This window comes from Bremia lactucae, linkage group LG3 (assembly GCF_004359215.1).
Source record: "Bremia lactucae strain SF5 linkage group LG3, whole genome shotgun sequence".
NCBI lineage: Eukaryota > Oomycota > Peronosporomycetes > Peronosporales > Peronosporaceae > Bremia > Bremia lactucae.
The window spans coordinates 4,118,016-4,142,290 of NC_090612.1; the positions used below are offsets into that span (position 1 = coordinate 4,118,016).

Genomic DNA, 24,275 nt, shown 5'->3' on the forward strand with positions numbered 1-24,275 from the left:
CAGTCCACCAAGTTCTCTTCTGGAACTGGTGTGACTATTTCGTGGATCTTTCCTTCCTTTAATTCGGCAAGGAACAGATCCCACGACATCTCCGGGAGATTTACTATCTCCTCGGCAGATTTAAAGACTTGCCGAAGCACCTCAACTGAGGATGCCTCCGCAATTTCGTCTTTGACGGCCTCGAACACCTTGTTCGAAGGCCCGTCCTCTTTATTAGAGACTGATCCAAAGGTCACTTGTTTAGGCGTGCCTTTGATCGTCCTAATCTGTCGGATGCACCACGACCTTTGACTGGGAAGCGATTGCCGTTGCTCTCCTGGCTAACGCACCCCTTCCAACCGCACCAGGCTCTTGGCACTGTGTCGGTTTATGCGACGCTTGACTTCCTGTCAGTTTGCCGTCTACTACCACAAGCTCTCGGCTCCGTGCAGGACATTCGGACGCATGACTACTTGCCATCGTCCTTTTCAATACCCCAGTCTCCACGAGCTTGGTAGGAATTGGTGACTTTTAACATCCCGTCAACGCTTTCCCAACTGTGTTCGACACGACATCAGTTGCATACGCCTCTCGCAGGAGCACATCTTTTTCGGTGTCCTGCGTAGAGTTCCCAGCTGTGCATGTACACCAGTCTGTACATGGTTGCTTCTTTGCCAACCACGGCATGCCTAGGATGAGGTCATACGGACTCTCAATACAGCACTGTGAACTTCTCTATTCAAATGAAGTCATTAAAGCTGAAGGCGAGTTCTACCTGAACTCCCTCAGCCTTAACGAGTGCGCCGTTCGCTAAACGAACGGTCGCCAGTCACTTTCTTAGAGCCGCGAGTTCTACAAATTATTGTGATGCACCCGAATCCACTAGGATCGTCACCTGGTCATAGCTTTGCAATTGAGCGCTATAGCCCAGAAGGGTTGAGGTTCGAAATTTCGAGACCTCAGGGACTATGCTACCGATTTGTTCGATAACTCTGAACTTTAGGGTAGCTTCAGAGTCCGCGTCTGTAGGGCATACCACTTACTGGTCGATAAAGAACTCATGCGTCTCGCACGCTGGTTCTTGCCATCGCCCTTTGAGTAAGAAGTCCTCTTGCTGGGCATCTTTGCCCCAGCAGGGATCTTGGCATAGCAGCGAGCCATCATATGGCCGCACTTGCCGCATTATAACAGACAACGTCTGCAATGCCCAACTCCATGGGAGTGGCATCTGACCTCTCGGTCGACGGCTTATACCAAGCTGTCGCCGAGGCACTGTTGTAGGATTGCTCTTCAACCAAGGCAATTTGGATTGCCTATTCCATCGTCGACTGCACCTTTCTGAAAAGTACCTGTCGCAATGGGTCATGCCGTAGTCCGTTTATAAACGTGGGCACCTTAATGTGCTCCGGAATCGGACCTACGATAATGGACGCCGACAGCGAGCGCATGTCTTGCACATACTCTTGCAGAGATCGCTTCGCCTGTCGCACTCCAAAGAAGCGCACCTGGCGCAACACTTCGTTGTTCGGCGGCTGGTACATGGCGCGAAGCTTTTCCTTAAAGATCGCCCACGTAGGAAACGCCTTTCCGTCCGCCACAAGCTTCGAGTAAGCCCACTCTGAGGCCTTACCGCGCAGATGCGACATGGTGCACGACACCATCCGGCTCTCGTCCTCGATGAGCTGCGCGACACCGCATTGCTTCACGGCTAAAAGTCAGTGGACAATCGTGTGCGCTGCAGTTCCATCGAACTTGGGCGGACCCATCCGAATGGGCCTCCGCTGATGCGACCGGCAGAGAGCATCTCAACAGTCCTTTTGAGAGCCTCGCTCCGAGCCTGCTCATGCCTCAGCTCATCCTGAGTCTAAGTGACGGACTCCGCCGCAGCATGGCTCTGTGCGGACGCGCCTTCCCGCTGTCGGAGCACGAATGCCTCAAACTGCTCCAACTGAGCAACATGTTGATCAGGAGGACTGCCTAGGAGACTGGCCAGGGCTTGTTCACCAAATCCCTGCGCCATATGCCTTGCCAACTCCAGATGATGTTCGGGGAGGTGGGGAAAATGAGCCCAATCGATATTGAGGCTTATACTCACGTACACACGCAGAGATGCGGGTCGTGGGAAGGATTTCAAGTGCTACCAAGTGTAGGCGGGCACATCGTAATGAGACCACGCTCTACTTAGACACACACCCTAGCACAGCTAGAAAGCGGTTTAACCAGCTTCTCTTGCGTGCAGTGGGGTAATTGTGATGGGGCGCGTTAGCGACCTCACCCAACGCACTAAGTACTTTGGTTAAGTGTCGTCACGGGAGCGGTAACCTGGCTCCTCGTGCACACTTACCAAGTAGGAAGTAGTTTTCAGAATGATTTATATTTAATCGCATTAAATATACATACCTATTTTTATTAATCAAAATGTCATCTCTACAGATAACACATAATATGTATTGCGAGGGTATCTTTCTAGATACATCGCGTAATGGATGACCCTAGCCGTCATCCCTCCTAATGTGAATGCACCTATGTGCATCACATACACAAGGGTTGGTCACAAATGTGAATCAGACCCGAGTGTTGGGTCTAACTAATTTATTTAAGTAATTGACCATCCACTTAAGTACACCAAGTGTACTTAACGGAGACTGCGTAATATTAGGGCAACGCCCGTTACAGCGGTGCGCAAGAATGCGCCATACATAGTTAGTTATCAATATGATAAGTTCAGTAGTGGATAGATGATCGTAACGTAGGAAACTAATATATTAATACAGTTCTAGTTTTTCATATTCTAAAGCCTTAGTCTAGACCTTTAAGCCTAAGACCCTTAGCTTTATAGAAACCTATCTCTGTACCTTTGTGTACGTGAAGTTCCGAGGCACCTCGCCTACACTGTAATTAGCGTAAGGTTAACTTGTACTAATCAGTACGTGTGAAAGGTGTCCCGTTACCATTCCCTCAGAGCATTAATTTTTGTCAGATGATGTTAGATTCGAAATTTTGTATGAGCGTTAACCTAGGAAGAGAAAAGACTTGTGGGTGGGTGGGGTACAATGTATTTTTTGGCTGCGCAGTTTCAATTTAAGTAAGCAACACACTAAACCATTAGTGCGCGGTGCTGCACACGCAATTGGATAAAGCACATGTGACCAATTCTTTTTATCACAAAATCTAAGCTGCTCTATAAGTAGACTCTACTTGCTCTCATTAAATATTTTCCTAATTATAAAACAGTAAATAATTATTTACGCTTGTCTATTTTGAATAACATAAAAGCGTAAATTGATGGAATCAAAAACATAAACATTTTTGTGTCGCGATGCTGACGTTAATTCGACAAGTACAATGACAATTGAAGTATGGTCTATCAATTATGAGAATATGTGCGTCGAGGTTTAATAAAGGACAATGATCTAAATTTAAAATGTCATTTTGTATATTTTTCATGAAAATGACTGTTACGGCATCGGGGAAGCAGAATTGAGATTTGAAGCCAACTTTCGACGCTGGTACAGCTACTTTAAACCCAATGCCATTCACACGAAGGCGTATATTGTCTAACCTTTATCATGGCAGGTAGCTAAAAAAGGAGCTGGAATAGTGTGGCTTTGAATTAGTTTCGGCTGTATAAAATTCAGTTGGCGGAGAAATTACTTGAAGATACACATTCACTTTCTTTTTTCTCAAGTGCATTTTTTTTTGCGAAATTATTGTAAAGACTTGCGATATTTATCTGCTATTTCCAACGCAACGAACTCGCGCGACGGTGGAGACATTTTATACCTCAGCGATTTCGAAACCGTTGATATAACGCAATTCTTGGCCGTCCAAGAAAAAAGCTGCTTTTTTAAACTAGAAGTTGCCTGGTTACGCCTTCCTTCTGGCGCTTAATCTAAACGACAGCGTAGTTATCGCCTCCGCCACTGGTATTCGGTGTACTTGAAGTGCAGCCCTGCCATTCCTAGCCAATTATCTAGTTAAATAAAAGCAAGTATTGGTCATGTACTTTTGCGCTGCTTGCAAGGTGTACGTCGAGGATACAAACGTCACTGAGCATGATATGACCACTACTCACATGATTACAAGCAGTCAGGGCGTCTCGCTGCAAAAAGGTAAACGATTTTGATTGTGAAAATAGTATTATAGACTCACGAAAAAAACTTGCTGTAATGTGCAGTATGGCTCCCTGAGATGAACCGCGGCTATCATATGCTTAAGGCTATGGGCTGGCCTGGACACGGCGGATTGGGGCCAACAGGTGATGGCAGAGTCACGCCGGTCGCAGCAATCATGAAGATGGATAAAGTTGGCATCGGTGGACCTTCGACAAGTAAAAGAGCATCATCTTCTCCACACAAGCAGCAGATGCAAATTGCGGTAGATGGGAGTAGTCAAGCGCAATGCATACACGACAGACTTGTGCGCAAGCGAAAGCTTTCAGTTGAGCAATCAAAGGCGCAGAGGAAGCTGCAGAAGCGCAGAGAAAAACGCCTAGACCAAGTTATAGGTAATGAGTTGTATTCGGAAGGGCTGGAAGGTTATGAAGAATATCTGCGGTAAGCTGGATTTTACATAAATGCAGCTTTATTTTTATTTAATCATGTATCAGAGCTTGTCGTCACAACTGTGACAGTTATCGCTACCAAAACATTTGCACTCAAGTGGCAAAGATCACAACGAATGTTATAAAAAAATGGACGTTTTGACTAAAATTGAAAAAAAAACTATATGTCTCATTTACAATTTTCTAAAAGTAGTTTTCTAAAAAAATTGTGCGTATTTGCGACAATTTGGTAAAACATAATGCATAAATTCGATAATGGTAACATGAATGCCAGAGATTACCCTACTCGAAATAAGAAGTGATATACTATTTCTAAGAAAAGTCTACATCGAGGTTGTTTGATATCTTCAAAACTTTATATCGAGATTGCTTTGTGTACCGCATGAGTACATGCAGGTGCAGTTTGCCAAAGCCCCACTTAAAGAATATTTTTATACAAGTGTAGCTTGCGATTGTGTCGAAAAGTCAACGTGAGGTAAATCACACGTTGACTTTTCGACACAATCGCAAGCTACACTTGTATACTGCACGGTAAGCTAGTGCATGATTACTTGAAATGTTGATTTTTATACCGATCGGATTTGAATTTGGTCGTGAATGTGCGACTCGAAAATTGATCAGAATGATAATATCGGAATTACCTCAAATTATAAGGAATGCTTCACAAACCACATTTTAATGGCGCTGTACATCCGATGACACTTTTTCTGTCCTTCGTGCAAAATTCCTTTTATCTTGACTAAACCCTCCCATTTTGACTTCTCAGCTCTGCTCCAGTAGAATTGACAAACTCCACAGCACTACCGGACTTGGCACCTTCGTCGCCATGCAGCTCTTCGCCCACACGCAGACGCACTTTGCAACCGTGTCGGAGGATGGCCGTTTAAAAGTATGGGATGTCCTCAGTGGCTCGTTGCAGCAGGAGCTCAAGGAACGCGACCATCTTAGCTATCGGTATACTAGTGTAGCCTGGACGCAACCCAAGAATAAAACCAAAAAGCGGAGCAGCGCCAATGACTTGGGACTGCTAGCTCTAGGTACCAGTAGTGGGACTATCATTCTATGGGATTTGGCAACTGGCGATGTCAAACACACACTCCAGGCGAACGCAGTGCATGGTGCGAGCGTCGTACAAGCGCTCGCGTTTAATCCACAGGGCTCGCTGCTATACTCGAGTTCGAAAGAAAAGCATGTGCTCGAATGGAGTATCAGCAGTGGCAGCGTCGAGCGTAAATTTCGCGTCGGTACGACTGGTGCCTCGGCCCTTGCCGTTTCTGCCGATGGCGAGGTCCTGGCAGCCGGTGGCTCTGCGTTGCGAACGTTTGACTTGGCATCAGGTAAAAAACGTCGAAAACTCGTGTCAGGATTGTCGTCAGCTGTAACGCAGCTACGGTTTGCTACGGTCGAGCATGCAATTGAGTCGTCCAGGTTTCTAATAGCCGCCACCGCGGGCGCGCGTTTTGTGAATCTGTACGACTTGGGACTCCTGGACCACGATGCCCCGGCACTGACATTTAGTCTACCAAGCAGTGTAGATGCACTGTTTGTACGTGCTTCCATAAGCGAGGCTGTGATTGCGAATACAAGTAAACAAGGAAACAAAACTAAAAAGAAGCAAGGGGTTGTGAAGCCTGCGGTGGATTTGGTAGTAGGCGCGACAGCCACGGCTGGTGCCATGTATCTATGGACACACAAGTATCAGCAGGTGAACAATGTATCGGAATTGGCGTTGGCTTCCAAGCCATTGCCGCCAACGCTGTCAACAGACGAGAGTGCTGGCATTTTATCAGCCGAGCTTTGCCTTCAGACGACCACAGATCCACGAATGGAGGTATTGATCGCGCGTGGATCCGTGATGAAGCCAGTGTTTGAAACAGTATCGCTTGTTGAAGAAGACGCACCGAGTCAATGGAAGACACAGCTTGAATTTGCGGCCATTAGTGACGCTTTGTTGCTCGCAGCGGAGCGTCTTGATGAGAATCAAAGCAAGCGACCAAAGAAGGAAGAAGCTATTGACGACGACAAGACACACGTACCAACCTTGAGTGAACGTCGGGCATTGGTTAACTCGATGGCTGTTGTCGATGAGACTACTAGCTTTGAGGAACTCAATGACGAAGCCGAGGAGGACAGTGATGAGCTCACGCTTGCGGAACGTGTAGAAGCTCTTCGTGAGAGTGTGGAAGGAGATGTGAGTGCAGCTCTTCATCGTGCGGAACAGGAGACAAAGACGCATGACGAGGAAACGCGGAATAAGCCAGATGCGTCATCTCTTGCAAGTGTTCTGGAGCAAGCATTGCAAGCGAGGGACAACTCGTTGCTCGAGTATTGCTTACGTACACGTGACACGAAGGTTGTGACAAAGACTGTTGCTCGTGTCTCGGCTTCTCGAGTACTGGCGCTCCTGAATGTGATTGTTTTGAAACTCGAACGGTCCCCGAATCGGTTTGCTCGCCTCTGTCCGTGGTTACGTGCTGTGTTGCTGCATCATACGGCGTATTTGATGGCACAGCCGGATCTTGTGCCGAGTTTGTCGTCGTTGTATCAACTTTTAGAGACGAGGTTGCAAGTCCATGGCCCGATGCAGAAGTTGTCGGGTCGACTGTCGTTGGTATTGGGACAGATTCATGTTAGTAAGGAAGATAGCCACGAGCAGGAGATTGAAGAATCTCGAGCTGCTGTCGTGTATCACGAAGAAAATGACGAAGTCGATGAGAATGAAAGCAACAGCCAAGATGAAGAAGACGATGAAGATGTAGAGTCGGAAGATGAATGAGTGGAGCGGTGGATGTATTAATACTTTCAATAGACCAGAAGCGCGTAGATAGTTGCTGCTTTATAATCGAGACTACCATTTTAAACGTAACATGCACGTACTAGCCACGGTATCTAGAATCTGATTGTCGGCGATACGTGGACAACTGACTTTGCGCTGCTATGAAGCCGCGATTGTACGCACCTCGCTCTTTTTGCGTCGTTTTGTCGTACCTCATTAAGTCAAGACCCACTTTTTCACAATCTTGCTAAAATATTTTGCTCACACGGAAAATTTTTAGTGTAGCCTTCCAAATTTCAGCAAGCAGTAAAACACGAAAAAACACTTTAGCGAAGTTGAGATACGGATTCTGTCGGCTTTGCAGACACTTAAACAAAATAAATCAAAACATATATAATCGTGTCCAAATAACGTTTTGTGGTATCTCGCACAATCTTTCGCAGATCCACACTTTTCCAATTGAGCCACAAATGTCATCGATGCATTTTGGGTTTGAGTTTCGCCACTGCTTGCTCTAACCTGTTAAATTTTTCTTGGCCATACTTAAATTTGCGCACTAAATTCTTGATTGTAGCTTTTGGTAGACCCGTATCGGCCATCGTGCTTGCGCTAGCTGCCCATACTTTTGATTGTGCTGAGGACCGTTTTGCCGAAGATACTCAAGCTCCGTACGTTCCGCACGTTGATCATCTCTTTCAGCTCAGCTCGGTCGCTATGTACTTTCGCGCGTTTAACGCATCATAATGTTCTCAAGTGACCAAGTAACGCGAAATGCGCTTGTTTGATTTTTCTTTTGGACAAGCTCTATAAGCCGTTGCGTCTTCTTTTAAAGATTGTGTTGAGATTGGTACACCGTGGTTTCATCATTCTTCTCCGTCGCAATCAAGTTTTCAACTAAGAGACGTTTACGCTGCGTCGATATCATGTGCTGTGTCTTCCAAAGCCAACCTCTTAACAATTTTGCAACAATTTAAGCCTGAGCCTCTGTCTTTTTTACAATAAGCTGCACGTCCCAGAGCTTTTCGCTGCTGCAAATAGTGCTTCCTTTCGAATGTAACAGCTTCCAGTAGCGCCGCTGAATCTTGCATTGTCTGCCAGCAGCCATCGTTTTCATTCGATATGACTCTTGTTGCGCTTAAAGGAATCTATCTCGTCCCTCCCATTGCGTCCTTTCGAGCAAAACGATTGTCACACGTCGCAGAGACGATCTTTTTCTTACCAATTAGACAAATATCACATCTACGATTGGATAAAAGTCCTTTGTAGCTTCTAGAAAAAGCCACATTCGGCTGGGTGTCCACACAAAGTCGGTCTTTTGTGTACAAGTGATGACCATGCGGTTGGTGCTGCTGCGCTCGGCAACATTGCGCGCTCTGGGTGCCCCAAAGCTCAAGCCAGCCACGCTTATGTACGGTGCAACAGCGCTACTGCAGCAATGTGCGACGTTTCACAGCACGCGGACCACGATGGAGCCCAGTAAGCGCGACTATTATGACATTCTCGGAATCTCGCGCGATGCGAGCAAGAACGATATTAAGAAGAAATACTATCAATTAGCCAAAAAATACCATCCGGATGCGAACAAGGCTGATGTGAATGCGGCAAAAAAGTTTGCCGAAGCCACTGAAGCATGGGAGGTCTTGGGCGACGACAAGAAGCGTCAAAAGTACGATAATTACGGCCACGCCGGCGTGGACGAGCAAGCGGGGTTTAATGGCCCCGAAGGGTTCCAAGGGCAAGGATTTGAAGATATTTTTGGCGAATTTTTCAGTGGCCAAGGCTTTGGCGGTCGTTCGAATCGCAGCAGTGCAACACAGCCCCAACGGGGCTCGGATATTCAAGTGGACATTACGCTGAGCTTCATGGAAGCCGTAAAAGGCACGACACGCGACTTGAACATCACGGCCAATGTCGAGTGTGACACGTGTGATGGATCTGGTGCCAAGCCAGGTACGAAAGCCAAAACGTGTCCTACGTGCAATGGCTCTGGTGTTCAGATCATGCAGCAAGGATTCTTTGCCGTCGAGTCCCCTTGTCGTCGCTGTCGGGGTCAAGGAACTATGATTGAGTCTCCTTGTAATACATGTCGTGGTCAAGGAATGGTTCAAAAACCACGTGCGGTCGAAGTGAAAATTCCTGAAGGAGTGGATCAAGGCATGAACCTTCGTTTAGCCCATCAGGGCGAACCAGGGCAGCGTGGAGGACCAGCGGGACATTTGTACGTGGGGATCCACGTGCTTCCAGATCCGTTTTTCAAACGTCGAAAAGCAGACGTGTTGGTTGACGTGCCGATCTCAGTAGCTCAAGCTGTGCTTGGAGGTGCCGTGGTGGTTCCGACATTAACAGGCGAAGTCGAGATGAAGATCCCGCGGGGAACTCAACCCGATACGGTGTTGCAGATGCGTGGCAAAGGGATCAAGGAGTTAAATTCGAATCGTCGTGGCTCGCAGCTTGTAAACCTTCAAGTTTGCGTTCCTACGTACGTGTAACGAGTGCCTTTTTTTTCGTGTGATCAGGTTATGATTGTGTAACATTGTTTCTTTCTCTTTGTAGGAATTTATCGACACGACAGGAAGAGCTTATGAAAGAATTTTTAAAAGTAGAGACGGATCGAGCGGAGAAGGGGGAAGATCCGGATAGTAAGCCACATACGTTTACGAAATCGGTTCGAAACACGGTGGATCGGATAAAGAGTTTTATTAAAGGTTACAAGAGTGAAGATTCGTAGACGATTGATACGGCGTAGAAGAGGGAATAGAAACAAGCTATGAGTACAATGTCGTTGCATTTTTTTAAACTCCAAGCCATTGTTTTTCTAGCACGAAACTTTAGTGTTTATAATAAAAAAATGTCTTCTCTCGGTTCCTTAAATATGCGCATGTGCAGTCCGGGCACGTCTAGTAACTCGTTGATCTGCTGCGTGCAATTCCGAAACTCGTTGCTGGCGAGCCATGTCTCCAGATCCTTTTTGGACTCCCACTGACATACACGACATACCACAGAACATGACAAAGAGCTACTTAGACCGTGGAGTAAAGTACCTCGGAGAAGACAACGTATTTCGTGTGGTCGTCCATTTGGACATACGTGTCAATGGAGATGAACCCAGGCTGTGCTCGCACGGTGGCCTTGACTTTTTCCATAAGGTGCGTCACACGTGGCTCATACCCGCGACTCATAATGCGCTCGCAAAGCACCTTAATTCGTCCGGACCTCATCACTAAGGGTCGATATTGAGATGACAAAGCAAAAGCATTAATTTTTAAGAGAGCAGCACAAAAACTGGCCGTGTCTTGCGATTAAAGTGATTTGTGTACACGTACACACATTCGAATTTATTCGGAGCTTTCTTGTTTTGAAAACACAAGGTATTTGCATTTATTATTTTAAAGAACCAAGATATAAAAAAACGGTCTTGCTGTCAGCATAGTATACATGTATCGCGCCCGCGCGAGCTATTCTATCTCCTTTATTCTCGTCTAGTTAAAGTCTCTTGCGTCCCTATCGTCGTCTCACTCGTTCCATCTTCGCTTGAGGAGTCCTCGTCACTATCGTCTGCGCTAGATGAAGCCGACGCATAATCAAGCTCTAACACGCTACGTTCGAGCTCGTCTAAAGCCCAATGAGTCTCCTTTTTTGAGAATGCTGCAATTCGAGTATCCAACTCGATGCTTCCACGCAGCAGACGCTCATCGTTCACCGATTGAATCCAGACGCAATAGTCCTGAAGATACAAAGCATTGAGCAAATATTGGGTCTCGGACTTTTCAAAGATCTGGTAGAGGGCGAAAAGAGCTCGAAGGACCACCCGTTTGCCACGCTTCAAGAGCTCACTTGCTTCCTGTAAACAACGTATTGCAAGGTCGTACTGCCTCAGGAATGGAAAGGTGATCATCCGGCGTACCGTGGTGCGTACAACAGCACGTAAATCAGCACTGGAATCCAGCCACGACAATGTCGGGCTTATGATACTGACAGTCCAAGCAGACTCAACGCCACTGTCGCCTTGAGTAGTCAATTGGTCGTAGACGAACCCAATAAGAATGTCGACAAGGCCACCGAGTACGATTTTCTCGTCTTCACTATGTTCGAAAAGCAAAAACTCTTTCTTAGGAAGACGACGAAGCAATTCTTGCTCTTTGTCCGTAAATGAAAATGGTGTCTCGGTAGCATTGACACTTAAGGGCTTTAAAGGATTTTTATTGTCAAGAGATAGGCTCTGGATTCCATTGTGAATGTTTAAAGGAGAAACAGGCAATGGTGTCACAGGATATTCTCTCCAAAAAGGAACGTACTTCATTGCAAGTTGGTAGTACATGTCATCGTCTTGATCCGCAACGTCTAAGAGGTAGCGCTCAATGCTGAACATTTGCTCTTCCGCAGATTCCCGCAGCATCGACCGGTCTTTCAATGGAGTCTCATCGGGGTCAGGAAGCGATAGAATCTCACTCACTTCTCCATGCCATACTCGAAAAAAGTCACTATACGCATTATTAAATCCATACGTAGGCATAACGGCGGTCACGCGGACTCCTGATGATTCGGTATCAAGCAACATCGAGTTGTCGTTTTCTGAAATAGCTACGTTTTTTTCAAGTCTTAATAGCGACGAATCAGATTGGACATTAGCAGCTCCGGTAGTCTTTTGGACTGGTGCAGTATCAATGAATGCGTTGCGTTGATCACTATTGTGTTCTTGGAGAGAGTTATGGAAATCTGTACTTGACGACTCGAGGACTTCGATACAAGGCGCTTGGCTGGAGACAGGATTGGTTACATTACAATACAATACCGACAATACAATGTAATTGACACTGACCTATGATTCTGTCGAGTCCGATCGAAAAGCGGTCGTCGTGGCTGCAGTAAAGTCGTGAGCATGTCTAGGTCGGGAAAGTCCACGCCGGGCACCATTTTAGGCAGGTGAACTACGATTGTCCCATTGTCCTGTAGATGACAATGTTCAATAAGATATTGGCTTATTTGATTAACGATTGTCACAATACGCACTTTATTGGGGTCGTATACAGCCTTCGCCAGCTCGTCGTCCTTAACTTCGTGCGGAAAGTGCAATTTCAGCAGGTATGGCTTGCAATAAAACGTAAATGCTTGGCCATCCACGTCAAATTCCATTTCAGACACACGAACAAATGGTACGTGAATATGCACAAAGACCCACGTCGCGTCTTGCGTCACATGGAATCTCGGCGTCGCTACCATTGCATTGAATAACAATAATTGGCAGTGCCAAAGCTCTTTGTCTAATTCCGAAATTTCAATGATGTGCACTACATTGGATCGCAGGGAGAATAAAACCAATAGTAATCATGACGGCGAATGTGGCGATGGCAGCCGTAGACGACAGCGCGGGACTAACCAGCTACTATGAGCAGAAGATTGAGCATCTTGAGATGAACACGCGTGATGAGACGCAAAACCTTCGGCGTCTACAAGCGCAGCGAAACGAGCTGAATTCGAAAGGTAGCCGACTTGTTTCAATAAATACGTGTTTTATATCGAAGGCGCTAAGTTACGTTTCTTAAGTTCGTTTGCTACGTGAGGAGCTCCAGTTACTCCAAGAACCCGGCTCGTACGTTGGTGAGGTCGTCAAACAAATGGGCAAGTCCAAAGTGCTTGTGAAAGTCAACCCTGAAGGCAAGTACGTCGTCGACGTTGACAAGGCGATTGACATTTCCAAGTGTACCCCCAATACCCGCGTGGCGTTACGCAATGACAGCTACGTGCTGCACAAAATTTTGCCCACCAAGGTACGATATTTAACTTGAAAGGCATCCGTGAAACGGTCTGAATCAATATCAATTGTTGTAGGTCGATCCGCTGGTGAGCTTAATGAAAGTCGAAAAAGTCCCGGACTCGACGTACGATATGATTGGAGGTCTTGACAAGCAAATACGTGAGATTAAAGAAGTAATTGAGCTCCCAATTAAACATCCTGAGCTTTTTGAAGCACTGGGAGTGGCTCAACCCAAAGGTGTGCTCCTGTACGGTCCTCCGGGTACTGGCAAGACTTTATTGGCCCGAGCTGTGGCTCACCATACCGACTGTACATTCATTCGTGTCTCGGGAGCAGAGCTGGTCCAAAAGTACATTGGCGAAGGGTCTCGAATGGTCCGAGAGCTCTTTGTCATGGCCCGAGAAGCGTCTCCGTCCATCATATTCATGGACGAAATCGACTCAATTGGTAGCTCGCGGATGGAAAGCGGGGGTGGAGACTCGGAGGTCCAACGAACCATGTTGGAACTCTTGAATCAATTGGATGGATTTGAACCAGCACAGAATATCAAGGTCATTATGGCCACGAATCGAATTGATATTTTAGATGCTGCTCTATTACGTCCAGGTCGCATTGATCGCAAAATTGAGTTTCCGAATCCGACCGAAGGGGTACGTGGTGTAGAGTCTCTCAATTCTATCGAGTCTAATGGATTGATGGTCGTGTTGATCTATAGTCGCGGATTGATATCATGCGCATTCATTCGCGTAAAATGAATTTGCTTCGTGGAATTAACCTCAAGACAATTGCCGAGAAAATGCCAACGTCGTCCGGAGCGGAATGCAAAGCCGTGTGTACGGAAGCAGGAATGTTTGCCCTCCGCGAACGTCGAATTCATGTCACGCAAGAGGATTTTGAAATGGCCGTGTCCAAGGTTATGAAGAAAGACTCGGAGCAAAACATGTCGATTAACAAGCTATGGAAGTAAAACTCGTGTTGTGCTTTTCAAGCTAGAAAGAGGAAAAGAAAAAGCTTGATAACCAAAGTGGCTCCATTTTCTTTGTTATTAATTTCGATTTCAAGGAAAAGCCAAATTTTGCGTTTTTTTGTTGCCTTAGAATTCCAAGGCCCCGTTAAGTACACTTTGTGTACGTAAGTGTAAAGGGGCGTGTCGTTACATAAGTATTATTCTTATAGGGTTTTGTCCATCTTGTTTCTATGAGAGGGAATAAATGGGAGGTTCAACATTATTCTCTTTGTTGATTTTGAGTTGCCTCGTTTCAATTATACCAATTTTGATATTATTGTTGCAATAAATATACCATTATGGTTGTTAGTCTAGTGGCCTTCGCCGATGGTTTAAAGCACGATTGTGCGGTGCGCATTGAGGCGCCATACTTAGTTAAATATTTGTATAATAAGTTCAGTAGTAGATAGAAATCGTTACGTAGAAAACAAATAATATTTCCCTAATTCTAAATCCATTAAATTACCTTTGGTAGCTTAAGACCCTTCGCTACTTGAAAACCTTTCTCTCTCGCCTTTTGACGTAAGTTTCTTGTCACCTACCCTTGTGTGTAATTAGTATGAGGTTGACTTGATTACCCTTACTATGAAAGTGTCCTATAAGCTGGTACTCGAGTCCGTTATCGGTTGTGGGGCGTCTATCAATTTATTCATGTTAATAGAAGATGGGAGGTTCCAATTTCTTGAGCGCGATATCCCTCTCACGAGGATGACAGTGCGTTTAGCAACAGGCGCATCTGAAACAGTAAAGAATTGTGTATTCGTTGTCCAATACACGTTTAAGGGTAAACAGAACGATGATTATTTCATCGTACTAGATTTGGATGACAAACTAGATGTCATCCTTGGATTACGATGGCTCAGAAAGTACGCTCCATGTTTAATTGGCAGCATCAAGCCGTGACGATGCATGTCTCTTAATCATCAGATAGTCTACAGAAGAACGTCTTAGAGCGTCCACAAGCGTGTGGATGTCCTACGAGTGAGTGCGATGGCCTCACTTGTGATTCGGTCGTTAGCATGACCGTGCAAGACCTCACTGTGAATATTCGACACATTGTGGCGACTGGACTGTCGATCGTAGAGGATCTCGCTGTGGTGACGTAAACACAGTTAGAGGCAGTTGGGGAGAATACTTCCCAAATATTTTATGCAGGAATAAGCCCCCCCCCTCCCGAAACCTGTATTCAAAGATTCCCAGGTACCTTTGGAAATAAGTTCCAAAGAAGAATCTGAGACAATCAATGAGTTTGTAAACAATGGATCCAGTGAAGGCGCTTATTCACATGATCTATTGGCGTCTCCGAAGTTAACTTGGTGGTAACTCAATCGCCAACGCAAGAACCGAAACGGTTTTTGCGTGATCTGCGTAGAGGCAAAGTGAAGCAGATCTGCGTTCTTGTCACTGCTGACATCTACGTGGCCGATATTCGGTCGGCAATAGTATTTCCTGAGAACGAACGGGTTCTCAGCAGCTCATCGATGGACAAAAGTGTCCTCAATGAAAAGACTCGGATTGAACGTCTTACGTCCTAATCCTGGGAGCCTTTGAAGACTAAGTCTTTATTAAAGGATTTAATCGATTTTAAGGATGTATTCCTTATATCAGTACCGTGCGAGTTGCCTAAGGATAAAGGCAATCGACACAAACTCGACCTAATCCCAGGTTCGAAATACGGTGTCATGAAACAATGCCTCGTGAGCGAGTAATAGCGATCGACAAATTCTTTGCGGAACGCTTAGCAGCGGGCCATGGGAGGGAATCAAATTCTCCACATAGCTTGCCGACCTTCTGTGTGCGTAAGGTAACAGGAGGATGGCGGATAGTGCATGCATTCAATAAATTAAACGCTGCAACTATACCGGCTCAAACGCCGATACCACGAAAAGACGTTATCAATGATGATATGTCAAAGAGTACTATCTTTTTGTCAATGGATCTGATGCATGGATTCTATCAGATCCTTATGCGTGAACAAGATTATCCGTTTGCAGCAGTAAGCACACTAAGCGGTAAGCTATGGGTGGCTAGTCATGCCACAGGGACTAAGTAATGCCCCTGCGACATTTAACAGATGTGTTACCAATCTATTGAGATCGATGCGGGATTTTACACCGAGCTATTTTGATGACTTCTTCGCTCATAGCAGAATCAACAACGGAAACTCGCATGTTAAAGCACAGCGTACCCACGTCCGAAAGGTTCGTTCACTTATGCGTAAGCACAAGTTGCATGCCCGGATCCAGAAAAGATCAAGGCGATCACCGATTGGCCTGTGCCAGTCGATATAAAGGGACTTAGAAAGTTCCTCGGTTAAGTGGCGTACCTGCACAAATACTCACGCAATTATGCCGAAATGACATTACATCTTTCTTCTTTGTTGAAATGAAACGCTGATTGTCAGCGTTCCTTTGAGGGTATCAAGTCAAGCTTGATGCAATCGCTAATCCTGGCGATTGCTGATCAAGACTGACCTTTTCATGTGGTCGGTGACGCCAGCGATTTTGCAATCGGCTGTGCGCTAATGCAATTTGACACAGACGGCGTAGAGCGCGTCGTCCGTTATCAATCGCGTCAGCTCCAACCAGCTGAACACAACTACCCAGTGCATGACAAGGATTCCTTGCCATGAAATAAGCACTGGCGTAGTTTAGGATCTATCCCTTGGGTGATAGACCGTTCATTGTATGTACGGACCATGCGTCTTTACGCACGATCGTACACAGTCGACACCTCTCGCAAAGAATGGCGAGATGGTTGTCTTTCTTCGCGGAGTATAACTTTTCCCTGGGGTATATTCCAGGACGACTCAACGTCGTCGCTGATGCCCGTTGGCGCTGGCCCGAATTTGAGTTGACTGTTGCAATAATAAGTGTTCCGTCGTCAACATTACTCGACGACGTTAGAAGAGCTTATCAAGAAGATAAGGCTTTTAAAGGGTTGATGGATTACGTTAGATAGCCATCCCAACAATCCTTAAAAGGATTGTCGAAATTGTATCGATCCTCAACAGAGGCTGTATAATACAATAAAGCATTGCATGTTGTATAAACGATATACAACATGCAATGTTTTATTGTATTATACAGCCATTTCTGGCGACACACCGCGTGTCGTCATCCCTACCCATAAATACGCATCATGTATGAGCACAACGATGCACGAATAAGTGATTATCGTGGACGTGAGAAGACTTATCTCACGATAAGTCGAGACTTCAACTGGTCACGCCAGTATGAGTTCGTCCGCAAGTACATACGTGCTTGCGAAGTTTGTCAGCGGGTAAAGCCCAGGGCTTCATCCCGTGCTCCGCTACAATCATTGCATGTTCCAGTGTGTGCTGGCTGTCCGTACCTATAAACTTCGTCCTCGGATTCCCCGAAGACACCCACAAGGATAATGATATTGTTGTTTTGGCTGATCGTTTTAGCAAGATGGTACATCTGGCTGCCGTCCCGAAGTCGATCACAGCCAAAGGCTGTACTCGTATCTTTGTTGACACGATATTTCGACTGCATTGGTTATCCCGTGAACTGGTCTCAGACCGATACTCTAGATACACGGCGAAGTTCTGGTTTACAGTGTTCAAATCACTTAGAACACTCTTAAAAATGTCAACTTATGATCATCCTGAAACAGATGGTCAGACGGAGCGTGCAAACCGCATCATCGAAGAGATACTTCGCCAATTTCTCTTCTCTCGTAAGAGTTGGAGCGAGTTCTTGCCTATGGCAGAATTTGCCATCAACAATTCAGTGCATGCTTCAACAAAGCATACCACGTTCCTCGTAAATGGCTTACGCCACCCACATATTTCTACCCTGTTTAAGAGTAACTCCTTTTTAAATGGTGAGATCTCGCTCGAGCAAAGTACCTTTTAGCTCTTGCTCATCACGCATTTGCTCTAAAGTCAATGCGAAGGATACCAATGTTGAGTTAACTAACATTGAAGTAGACAACGATGCTGAAAGACTCAGCATCAAAAACAATACTATTAATGAGAATGATAATACTCTCAATAATGAAGAGATTAATATCTCCGCAGTGCGAGTCGGTCGCACTGAAATTAAAAATGAAACCAAGTCAGCAGGTGATTTCCTGCTGGTTAGAGAAGCAGTCGTCCGTTTCGTACAGGATTCCATCGCTGATGCGGTGGACCGACAGAAACGGAACTCTGACAAAAATAAAAGAGCAAACATACTTTCATTCAAAATTAACGACCTAGTCCGACTGTCTACGGTACATTTACCAAGCACGTAGCGACGAGTGTAGGCAGTAAAAAAATACTGCCCAGCTATATCGGCCCGTTTCGTGTATTACATCGCCAAGGCAATGCATACACGATAGAGCTGTCTCGTAGTATGCGTACGCATCCTTGTCCTATGTTGCGCGTCTCCGCTCGTACCATCAGTACGAGGCTTCTTCCGTTTCCGGATTACACCGGAACGGCCAAGGGCAAAGCCAAAGCCCGATGGTTCCGACCCAAAGACTTATTGTCTCGGGTCTGATTCTCTTGAACCAGACGATCCACTCTTTCCTCCAAGGAAGAGATCTTCTGACGAGCTGCCAGCTGCTCCTTTTGAAGGGACTGATGTGTTCTTGTTTAGTTGGCTCGTCAAACGAGGCGAACCCGATCTTCCTCCCCCTCCACATCCATTGATGGATTCAGGTGGTGAGAAGCACTTTCTTGTTGAAAGTTTCTTGAATTACCGCGAGGCAAAGGGTGTTCGAACGAGTTATCTCGTTCGTTAGCGAGGGTACCCACCCTCGCATGATAGTTGGAAACCTCGTTCCCAACTGATGTTGGACGTTCTGGGACTTGTCTTGCAGTACGATGAGACACATTCTGCTCGGCAGAAGGTCCATCAGAGAACGAGCTCTTCTCGCGCTCGAAAAAGGATTGGAGGTTTACAATCCCTTGATATATCTCGTAAGAGATGAGAGTCATCCAATGGGGATCTTTGAGGTAATATGCATCCTTAGGGACATAACCTGCTCTCTTGAAACAGCATGGGCATGAAACCCCCACGAGAGGCAAGGAATCCCTGCCTCTCTAGACAAACGGTGCAACTTATAGCGTGCACCGACTACGTCCGTTTCTCGAACCGTTCACGGAAAGCATTTAGCTTGTCAAGGCAGACCTTACGCTCTATATTTGTACATTTTGTACAAAGGCTGTCAAAACGTGGAGCAAAGATTTGACATCCTTTGCCCGTTTGCAAGTATACCACCGATGCCGGTAGAAGGCATCGATGAAAAATTCCGTTTCATCCTCACCAGGCTTGCAAAGCCTGGATGACTCGAATAACGGAATTTGATATGGATCGTTGGTCATACTAGACCAACGAATGATGTTACTCTTAGAGGGTAACCTAGGCCTATTTTCAGGAGTGAACCGCAACGTATTGCGATCCCTCTCCTATTGGTTCATGTTAACGTTAACTTGGTCCAAAGAGCGATCCGTAGATTAACTCCTTTCCTGATGATGCAAACCAGCACCACCAGCAGCACTCTTTCCTTCGCGACCACGTAGGTCCTGGCGACGCATACTGACGTCACCAGAGTGGTCATCGCCCTCGAAGTCATCTGATGATGACTACCCACCAAAAAGGTCCGACGAGTTAAACATCCTCGTCATCACGTCTTTGGTTATCACGTTAGAAACCAAATGCTTAACGAACTCGGCCCCGGGTGATCCGGCGGCCTTCTCAGTCGCCACTGAGTCGGGCGAAGCAGGTGACTTGGACCAGTCACCTTCAATTGGAGTAGCAGGTGACTTGTCCCTGTCACCTGCATTGTCATCAACAGATGACATACTCCAGTCACCTCCAATGGGAGTAGGAGGTGACATATCTCCCGCATTAGACGGATTAGCGTCTTCTGGATTATTTGCCTTACTGACAGCTAGACTGATCCGTGCAGCTGCCAGCTTAGCGGCCTTGCGGCCCATGCAAAGACTTATTTGTCGCCATCTTGATTCAAGTCATAATCAAGAATGCAAATAAATTAGTATTTTGATTAAAATCATAATGCAAATAAAATCGGTATCTTGATAAAAAACAATTATGCTAATTACAGGAAAAGACTTAATAATTTTCTTGTAACCCTTCATCGATCACTTAAGTGACTATTGATTTAGCGGGGGGGGGGGGTCGCAACAGGGTGTACCGTTACATAAGTTTTATTTCCTATAAGAGGATATATATAAAGAAGTACAAATTTAATATCTTATTTTATTTTGACTTTAATAGCTCCAATAATCCAAATTTTATATTATTGAGGCATAAGACATTAGCTATATTGATTGGTTGATATAAGTCTATATCAAACCTGTCAATCGTTTCAAGACACGATTGTTCGAGGCGCAAGGAGGCGCCATACTTAGTTAGATATTAATATAATAAGTTCAGTAGCAGATAAAAGATCGTTAGGTAGGGAGCTAATTATATTAATACAGTTTTACTTTTCCATATTTCCAAATCCATTGAATTACTTTGGGTAACTAAAGACCTTTGGCTGCTTGAAAACCTTTCTCTGTTCCCCTGTGTACGTGAAGTTTCGAGGCACCTAACGTGCACTGTAATCAATGTAAGGTCAACTAGTACCAACCAGTACTAGTGAAAATGGCCCGTTACAGTAAGAGGATGGTTCACATAGTGACTCACCCTTGTGTATGATTTGCGTATTAGTGCCTTGACACTGGAAGGGAATACGGCTAGCGTCATCCAAGATACGAGGTATTTTAAAATGGGAATTCCTTAAATCACCCTATCCTTTATTTAGCCAATAAAATGTCATTATTGCAGCCCATGACATTTCATTAGATACAATAACGCTGAAATCTCTGTGCACGATCAGCAACCTTGAAATCTCCGCGCACGTCATCCAGCATAAATATCTACCATTGCTCATCCACTTTCTATATTAACTACACTATTTTTCGCAGGCACTATTGTCCTCTAGGATTACAGGCAGTGATCGAAATATACCTACGGCCGGTGTAAAGGAGCTACCTCGCTCTTTGAGTCAGAGGAAGACTTATAGACTTAAAAGTCTCTTAGTTCAATAAACTGAAGGTTTTAACAATTCAGGGGGTCGTACAAGCTATTAAAGCTTAATAAATCCTAGTTGAAGGGATTCAAGGGCTCGTAATATCAAGTGCCCGAGAGTATGTACCTTAGAAAGGCCTATATCTATTAGGTAAAATTCACCTAATGGGCAACACCATTTTTTCACCACTCCGCTTAGTGCGGACGAGCGTCTCGAAAAGATCGCGGGTCACAGCATAGCCATCTGGACCTCCAGTGACACGGTGGGAACGCCAGAGAAGATCGCTGCTCGCGACGTTCTTCATGCGCGATACCTTACGTCAAAGTTAATGACGCGAATCCAGTATCTGACGCGTTAACGGGATCAAACCCGTAGGGCTTCGGTGACCGCAATGAGGAAATTCCGATTGTTTTGTTTCCAAACGAAACAAGGAGTGAAAACGAAGTCTCATTTGAGAACTGGGTCTACCAAGCCCGCCGCCTCCATAAAATTTGGAATATCAGAGTCTGCGGATGTGGCTGATGCTCGTTTGGAACGGAAGCTTCGCTTCGATTTCGCCAAGCTTAAGGCCAAAGGCCAGTTACGTTCGGCATTTATGCCACAAAACGAAGAAAGGCCTAGCGGAAATTTCAGTGCAACGGTTGACCGTGCAACCATGGATCAAAGCCGCACTGAGGCTAAGATCCACCTATACCCACTTCTAGTGTTGGGAAGCGTCGTTTGACGCAAGTTGATCTTGATCTTGGCGCTCAAAAACGTCAACGGACAATGGGCAATCTTGCCGAAGAGGCACCTCAAACTCCCAACCGTTTTTTGAAGAGGGGTTGACAGCCACGTCACCAGATGCTGGTATTGGCCCTTACGTCAACGGCGCTTCAAAAGCTTCTTTCAGATAAAATGAAGATTCTCTCGCGAATTAAGCAGCACGGTAGGGGACCGAAATCTCGGAGGAAGCATTTGATCTAAGGCACGAGGTACAACTTTTTCGTGAAAGCCTTGCTCTGGTTGAGGGCTCTTTTGAGGCGGTTCAGAACCGCCTTTCGATGCTGGAACGTCAACAACCTCGTTTAGTGGTCCAGATAAACATTCTTGTGCGGACGCAGCAATCTGCGGCACGACCGCCTGTCTCGGCGCAAGCGCCTTTAAGTCCACGTGGAAAGAATCCCAATATGGCTTAAGCAAGCCGACCTAGAACACTACGTGTGTACGCAGCTTGCCAGGAAGGTTTCTAGCGCGTTAGCTAGACACGACCGTAAATGGTCCAATAAAGCGCGAGCGCAATTTGGTCTTGATGACCGCGGAAACCAATTTAGTAGGTAGATTTTAGCGGTTATAAAACTCGTAAAACTCGGTCTCCGAATCCATAAGAATTAATACAGCTTCTGCCTTTGGCATCTGCTTGTTCTTTTTGTTATCAGCCATCGTGTCACGTACATGACTTAAGACACTGAATCGCATCGCGAGAAATCACTTATTTGTTTTCGAATGGTAACAGGGCTAACATCAGAAGCCTCTCGGCTAGTTTCCCCCCACCAAGCCCTGAGCCACGTAGTGGTATCGGTAACAGAACGCGTAGGTGGGTGAGATCGTTGACATAGAACGGAGGGAAGCCTGTAGAGGCATGGACAGCATTATTTAACGCAAATTCCACCAATGGGAGCATTGAGCTTCAGACCTTTGGTGTATAAGCAAACACACTGCAAAAAACGTTTTCACTGACGCGATTAAGCTTCATTTTGACCATCGGGTAATGGATGGTCCGCGATGGACATGTCCAATCTGGTGACAAGCACTCGTAAAATCGGTTTCCAGAATTTACTTGTGAAATGGAGGTCTCGATCAGAGACAATTGCCACTGGCAAAATGTGTTGTCGAGATACGCGATCGATGAACAGCCTAGCTGTACCTTCACCATCAATGGTATCCGGCACAGCCGCTAAGTGATCCATTTTGCTCAATCGGTCAACAAAGACCACTGTGCCGGTGTTACCGGACGGATATTTCGGTAGACCGAAAACAAAATCCATACTCATGGACTCCCAACAACCTATGGGGACAGGTTGGCTCGGCAGTGGTGCAGCAGAATGCGCCGAGGGTTTAAACCGTTGGCAAGCTTCGCTTGTGCGAACATATGTGCTGACCCATTTAAAGTTTGGGCCACCAATAAATCTGGCTTACAGAGCGGTAGGTCTTTTGTCTACCAAGATGACCACCATGGACAGTATCGTGTGCCTCATGAGGAACAACGACACGCGGAGGGTCCGCGATGTCTGTGCAATAAAGCAACAGTTCGTTATCGATAGAAAATCGATGTAACCTTGCACGCCAACGTGCCGGCAATCTAATACCTGAATCAAAGTTCTTTAGAGCTCGTAGCAGAGCTACACACTGTTCATCCTTGGCGTAAGCCGAACTGATTACTTCAGGAATAGGCGAATGATAGTCGTTAAATAAGAGTGCTCATAATCCGGCCTGCGTGATGACGCATCGGCCAAAGCATTCTGCTGGCCGGGCTTATACTTCACCTCGAAGTTGTATTCCACAAAAAACGATAGCTGTCGCCTGCTGTTAGATATTTTCGGTGGACGAAATGCTTTCTTCAGTCGCACCTGAAAGCTAAGCTTAATCCCTTAAGCTACAGCGATGGCCTGTTATAACATCAGCTGTCACCTACTGGGCACCGAACCATTTGTGGTTAATACGGATCACGCATCACTGCGGACCGCAACAAACTCACCGCACCTCTTGCCTAGAATGGCAAGATGGTTCACATTCTTCTCTGAATTTGATTTCAAAGTTAAATATAAACGTAGGATGCGAGCGCATCCTACGTTTTACGTTGGTCGGCTCCGCCCGTACCATCAGTACGCGGCTTCTTCCGAGGACGGATTTGACCACCCTATTCAAGAATCCCCAAAAGATTCTTGTGATCGCGAAACAGGTTCTCATGTTGAACCTGAAGTTTCTCATGCCGGTTCCGAATATCTTCGAAACTACGATGAGCTGACGACAGCTCATCGCGAACAGCATGATACTTCCGCTCGTACTCCAACATGGAGTACGCACTCTTCGAACGGTCTTCCAACCGCTCGATATGGTGAGCCTGCACCGTCTGCTCCAACGAGCGACGCTTGCCGCGCTCGTG

At 45.9% G+C, this 24,275-nt stretch overlaps 8 protein-coding genes across 8 annotated transcripts; 5 read left to right on the plus strand and 3 right to left on the minus strand.

The window, feature by feature from the left end:
- Nucleotides 1–3,672: 3,672 nt before the first annotated feature.
- Nucleotides 3,673–4,839, plus strand: CCR75_007469 (uncharacterized protein). The gene is made up of 2 exons (XM_067965529.1): nucleotides 3,673–4,091; nucleotides 4,157–4,839. Exons 1-2 carry the CDS (start codon nucleotides 3,980–3,982, stop codon nucleotides 4,537–4,539), a joined length of 495 nt encoding a protein of 164 aa, XP_067817570.1. The 5' UTR covers nucleotides 3,673–3,979; the 3' UTR covers nucleotides 4,540–4,839.
- Nucleotides 4,840–5,369: 530 nt separating this feature from the next.
- On the plus strand, nucleotides 5,370–7,319 carry CCR75_007468 (uncharacterized protein; the record flags this gene model as incomplete). The annotated part of the gene is made up of 1 exon (XM_067965528.1): nucleotides 5,370–7,319. One exon carries the CDS (start codon nucleotides 5,370–5,372, stop codon nucleotides 7,317–7,319), a length of 1,950 nt encoding a protein of 649 aa, XP_067817569.1.
- A 470-nt stretch (nucleotides 7,320–7,789) lies between these two features.
- Nucleotides 7,790–8,063, plus strand: CCR75_007467 (uncharacterized protein; the record flags this gene model as incomplete). Its single annotated transcript, XM_067965527.1, has 2 exons — nucleotides 7,790–7,809; nucleotides 7,904–8,063. The coding sequence occupies 2 exons, from the start codon at nucleotides 7,790–7,792 to the stop codon at nucleotides 8,061–8,063; spliced, it is 180 nt and encodes a 59-aa protein (XP_067817577.1).
- Nucleotides 8,064–8,145: 82 nt separating this feature from the next.
- CCR75_007466 (uncharacterized protein) lies at nucleotides 8,146–8,424 on the minus strand (the record flags this gene model as incomplete). The annotated part of the gene is made up of 2 exons (XM_067965526.1): nucleotides 8,146–8,253; nucleotides 8,317–8,424. 2 exons carry the CDS (start codon nucleotides 8,422–8,424, stop codon nucleotides 8,146–8,148), a joined length of 216 nt encoding a protein of 71 aa, XP_067817576.1.
- Nucleotides 8,425–8,647: 223 nt separating this feature from the next.
- On the plus strand, nucleotides 8,648–10,583 carry CCR75_007464 (uncharacterized protein; the record flags this gene model as incomplete). Its single annotated transcript, XM_067965524.1, has 2 exons — nucleotides 8,648–9,798; nucleotides 9,873–10,583. The coding sequence occupies 2 exons, from the start codon at nucleotides 8,648–8,650 to the stop codon at nucleotides 10,045–10,047; spliced, it is 1,326 nt and encodes a 441-aa protein (XP_067817574.1). The 3' UTR covers nucleotides 10,048–10,583.
- CCR75_007465 (uncharacterized protein) lies at nucleotides 10,155–10,537 on the minus strand (the record flags this gene model as incomplete). The annotated part of the gene is made up of 2 exons (XM_067965525.1): nucleotides 10,155–10,298; nucleotides 10,361–10,537. The coding sequence occupies 2 exons, from the start codon at nucleotides 10,535–10,537 to the stop codon at nucleotides 10,155–10,157; spliced, it is 321 nt and encodes a 106-aa protein (XP_067817575.1).
- An 86-nt stretch (nucleotides 10,584–10,669) lies between the features above and the next one.
- CCR75_007463 (uncharacterized protein) lies at nucleotides 10,670–12,539 on the minus strand (the record flags this gene model as incomplete). The annotated part of the gene is made up of 3 exons (XM_067965523.1): nucleotides 10,670–12,076; nucleotides 12,139–12,266; nucleotides 12,330–12,539. The coding sequence occupies 3 exons, from the start codon at nucleotides 12,537–12,539 to the stop codon at nucleotides 10,789–10,791; spliced, it is 1,626 nt and encodes a 541-aa protein (XP_067817573.1). The 3' UTR covers nucleotides 10,670–10,788.
- Nucleotides 12,540–12,625: 86 nt separating this feature from the next.
- On the plus strand, nucleotides 12,626–14,206 carry CCR75_007462 (uncharacterized protein). Its single transcript, XM_067965522.1, has 4 exons — nucleotides 12,626–12,800; nucleotides 12,864–13,087; nucleotides 13,149–13,724; nucleotides 13,790–14,206. Exons 1-4 carry the CDS (start codon nucleotides 12,647–12,649, stop codon nucleotides 14,039–14,041), a joined length of 1,206 nt encoding a protein of 401 aa, XP_067817572.1. The 5' UTR covers nucleotides 12,626–12,646; the 3' UTR covers nucleotides 14,042–14,206.
- Nucleotides 14,207–24,275: the final 10,069 nt, after the last annotated feature.

What these genes read in the sequence shown, in the direction of transcription:
- CCR75_007469 (XM_067965529.1), top strand. Translation starts at nt 3,980, where the DNA reads ATGTACTTTTGCGCTGCTTGCAAGGTGTACGTCGAGGATACAAACGTC. An exon ending in GGGCGTCTCGCTGCAAAAAG is followed by an intron (nt 4,092 to 4,156) that starts GTAAACGATTTT and finishes TGTAATGTGCAG; the next exon opens with TATGGCTCCCTGAGATGAAC.
- CCR75_007462 (XM_067965522.1), top strand. Translation starts at nt 12,647, where the DNA reads ATGACGGCGAATGTGGCGATGGCAGCCGTAGACGACAGCGCGGGACTA. An exon ending in AAACGAGCTGAATTCGAAAG is followed by an intron (nt 12,801 to 12,863) that starts GTAGCCGACTTG and finishes ACGTTTCTTAAG; the next exon opens with TTCGTTTGCTACGTGAGGAG. An exon ending in ACAAAATTTTGCCCACCAAG is followed by an intron (nt 13,088 to 13,148) that starts GTACGATATTTA and finishes CAATTGTTGTAG; the next exon opens with GTCGATCCGCTGGTGAGCTT.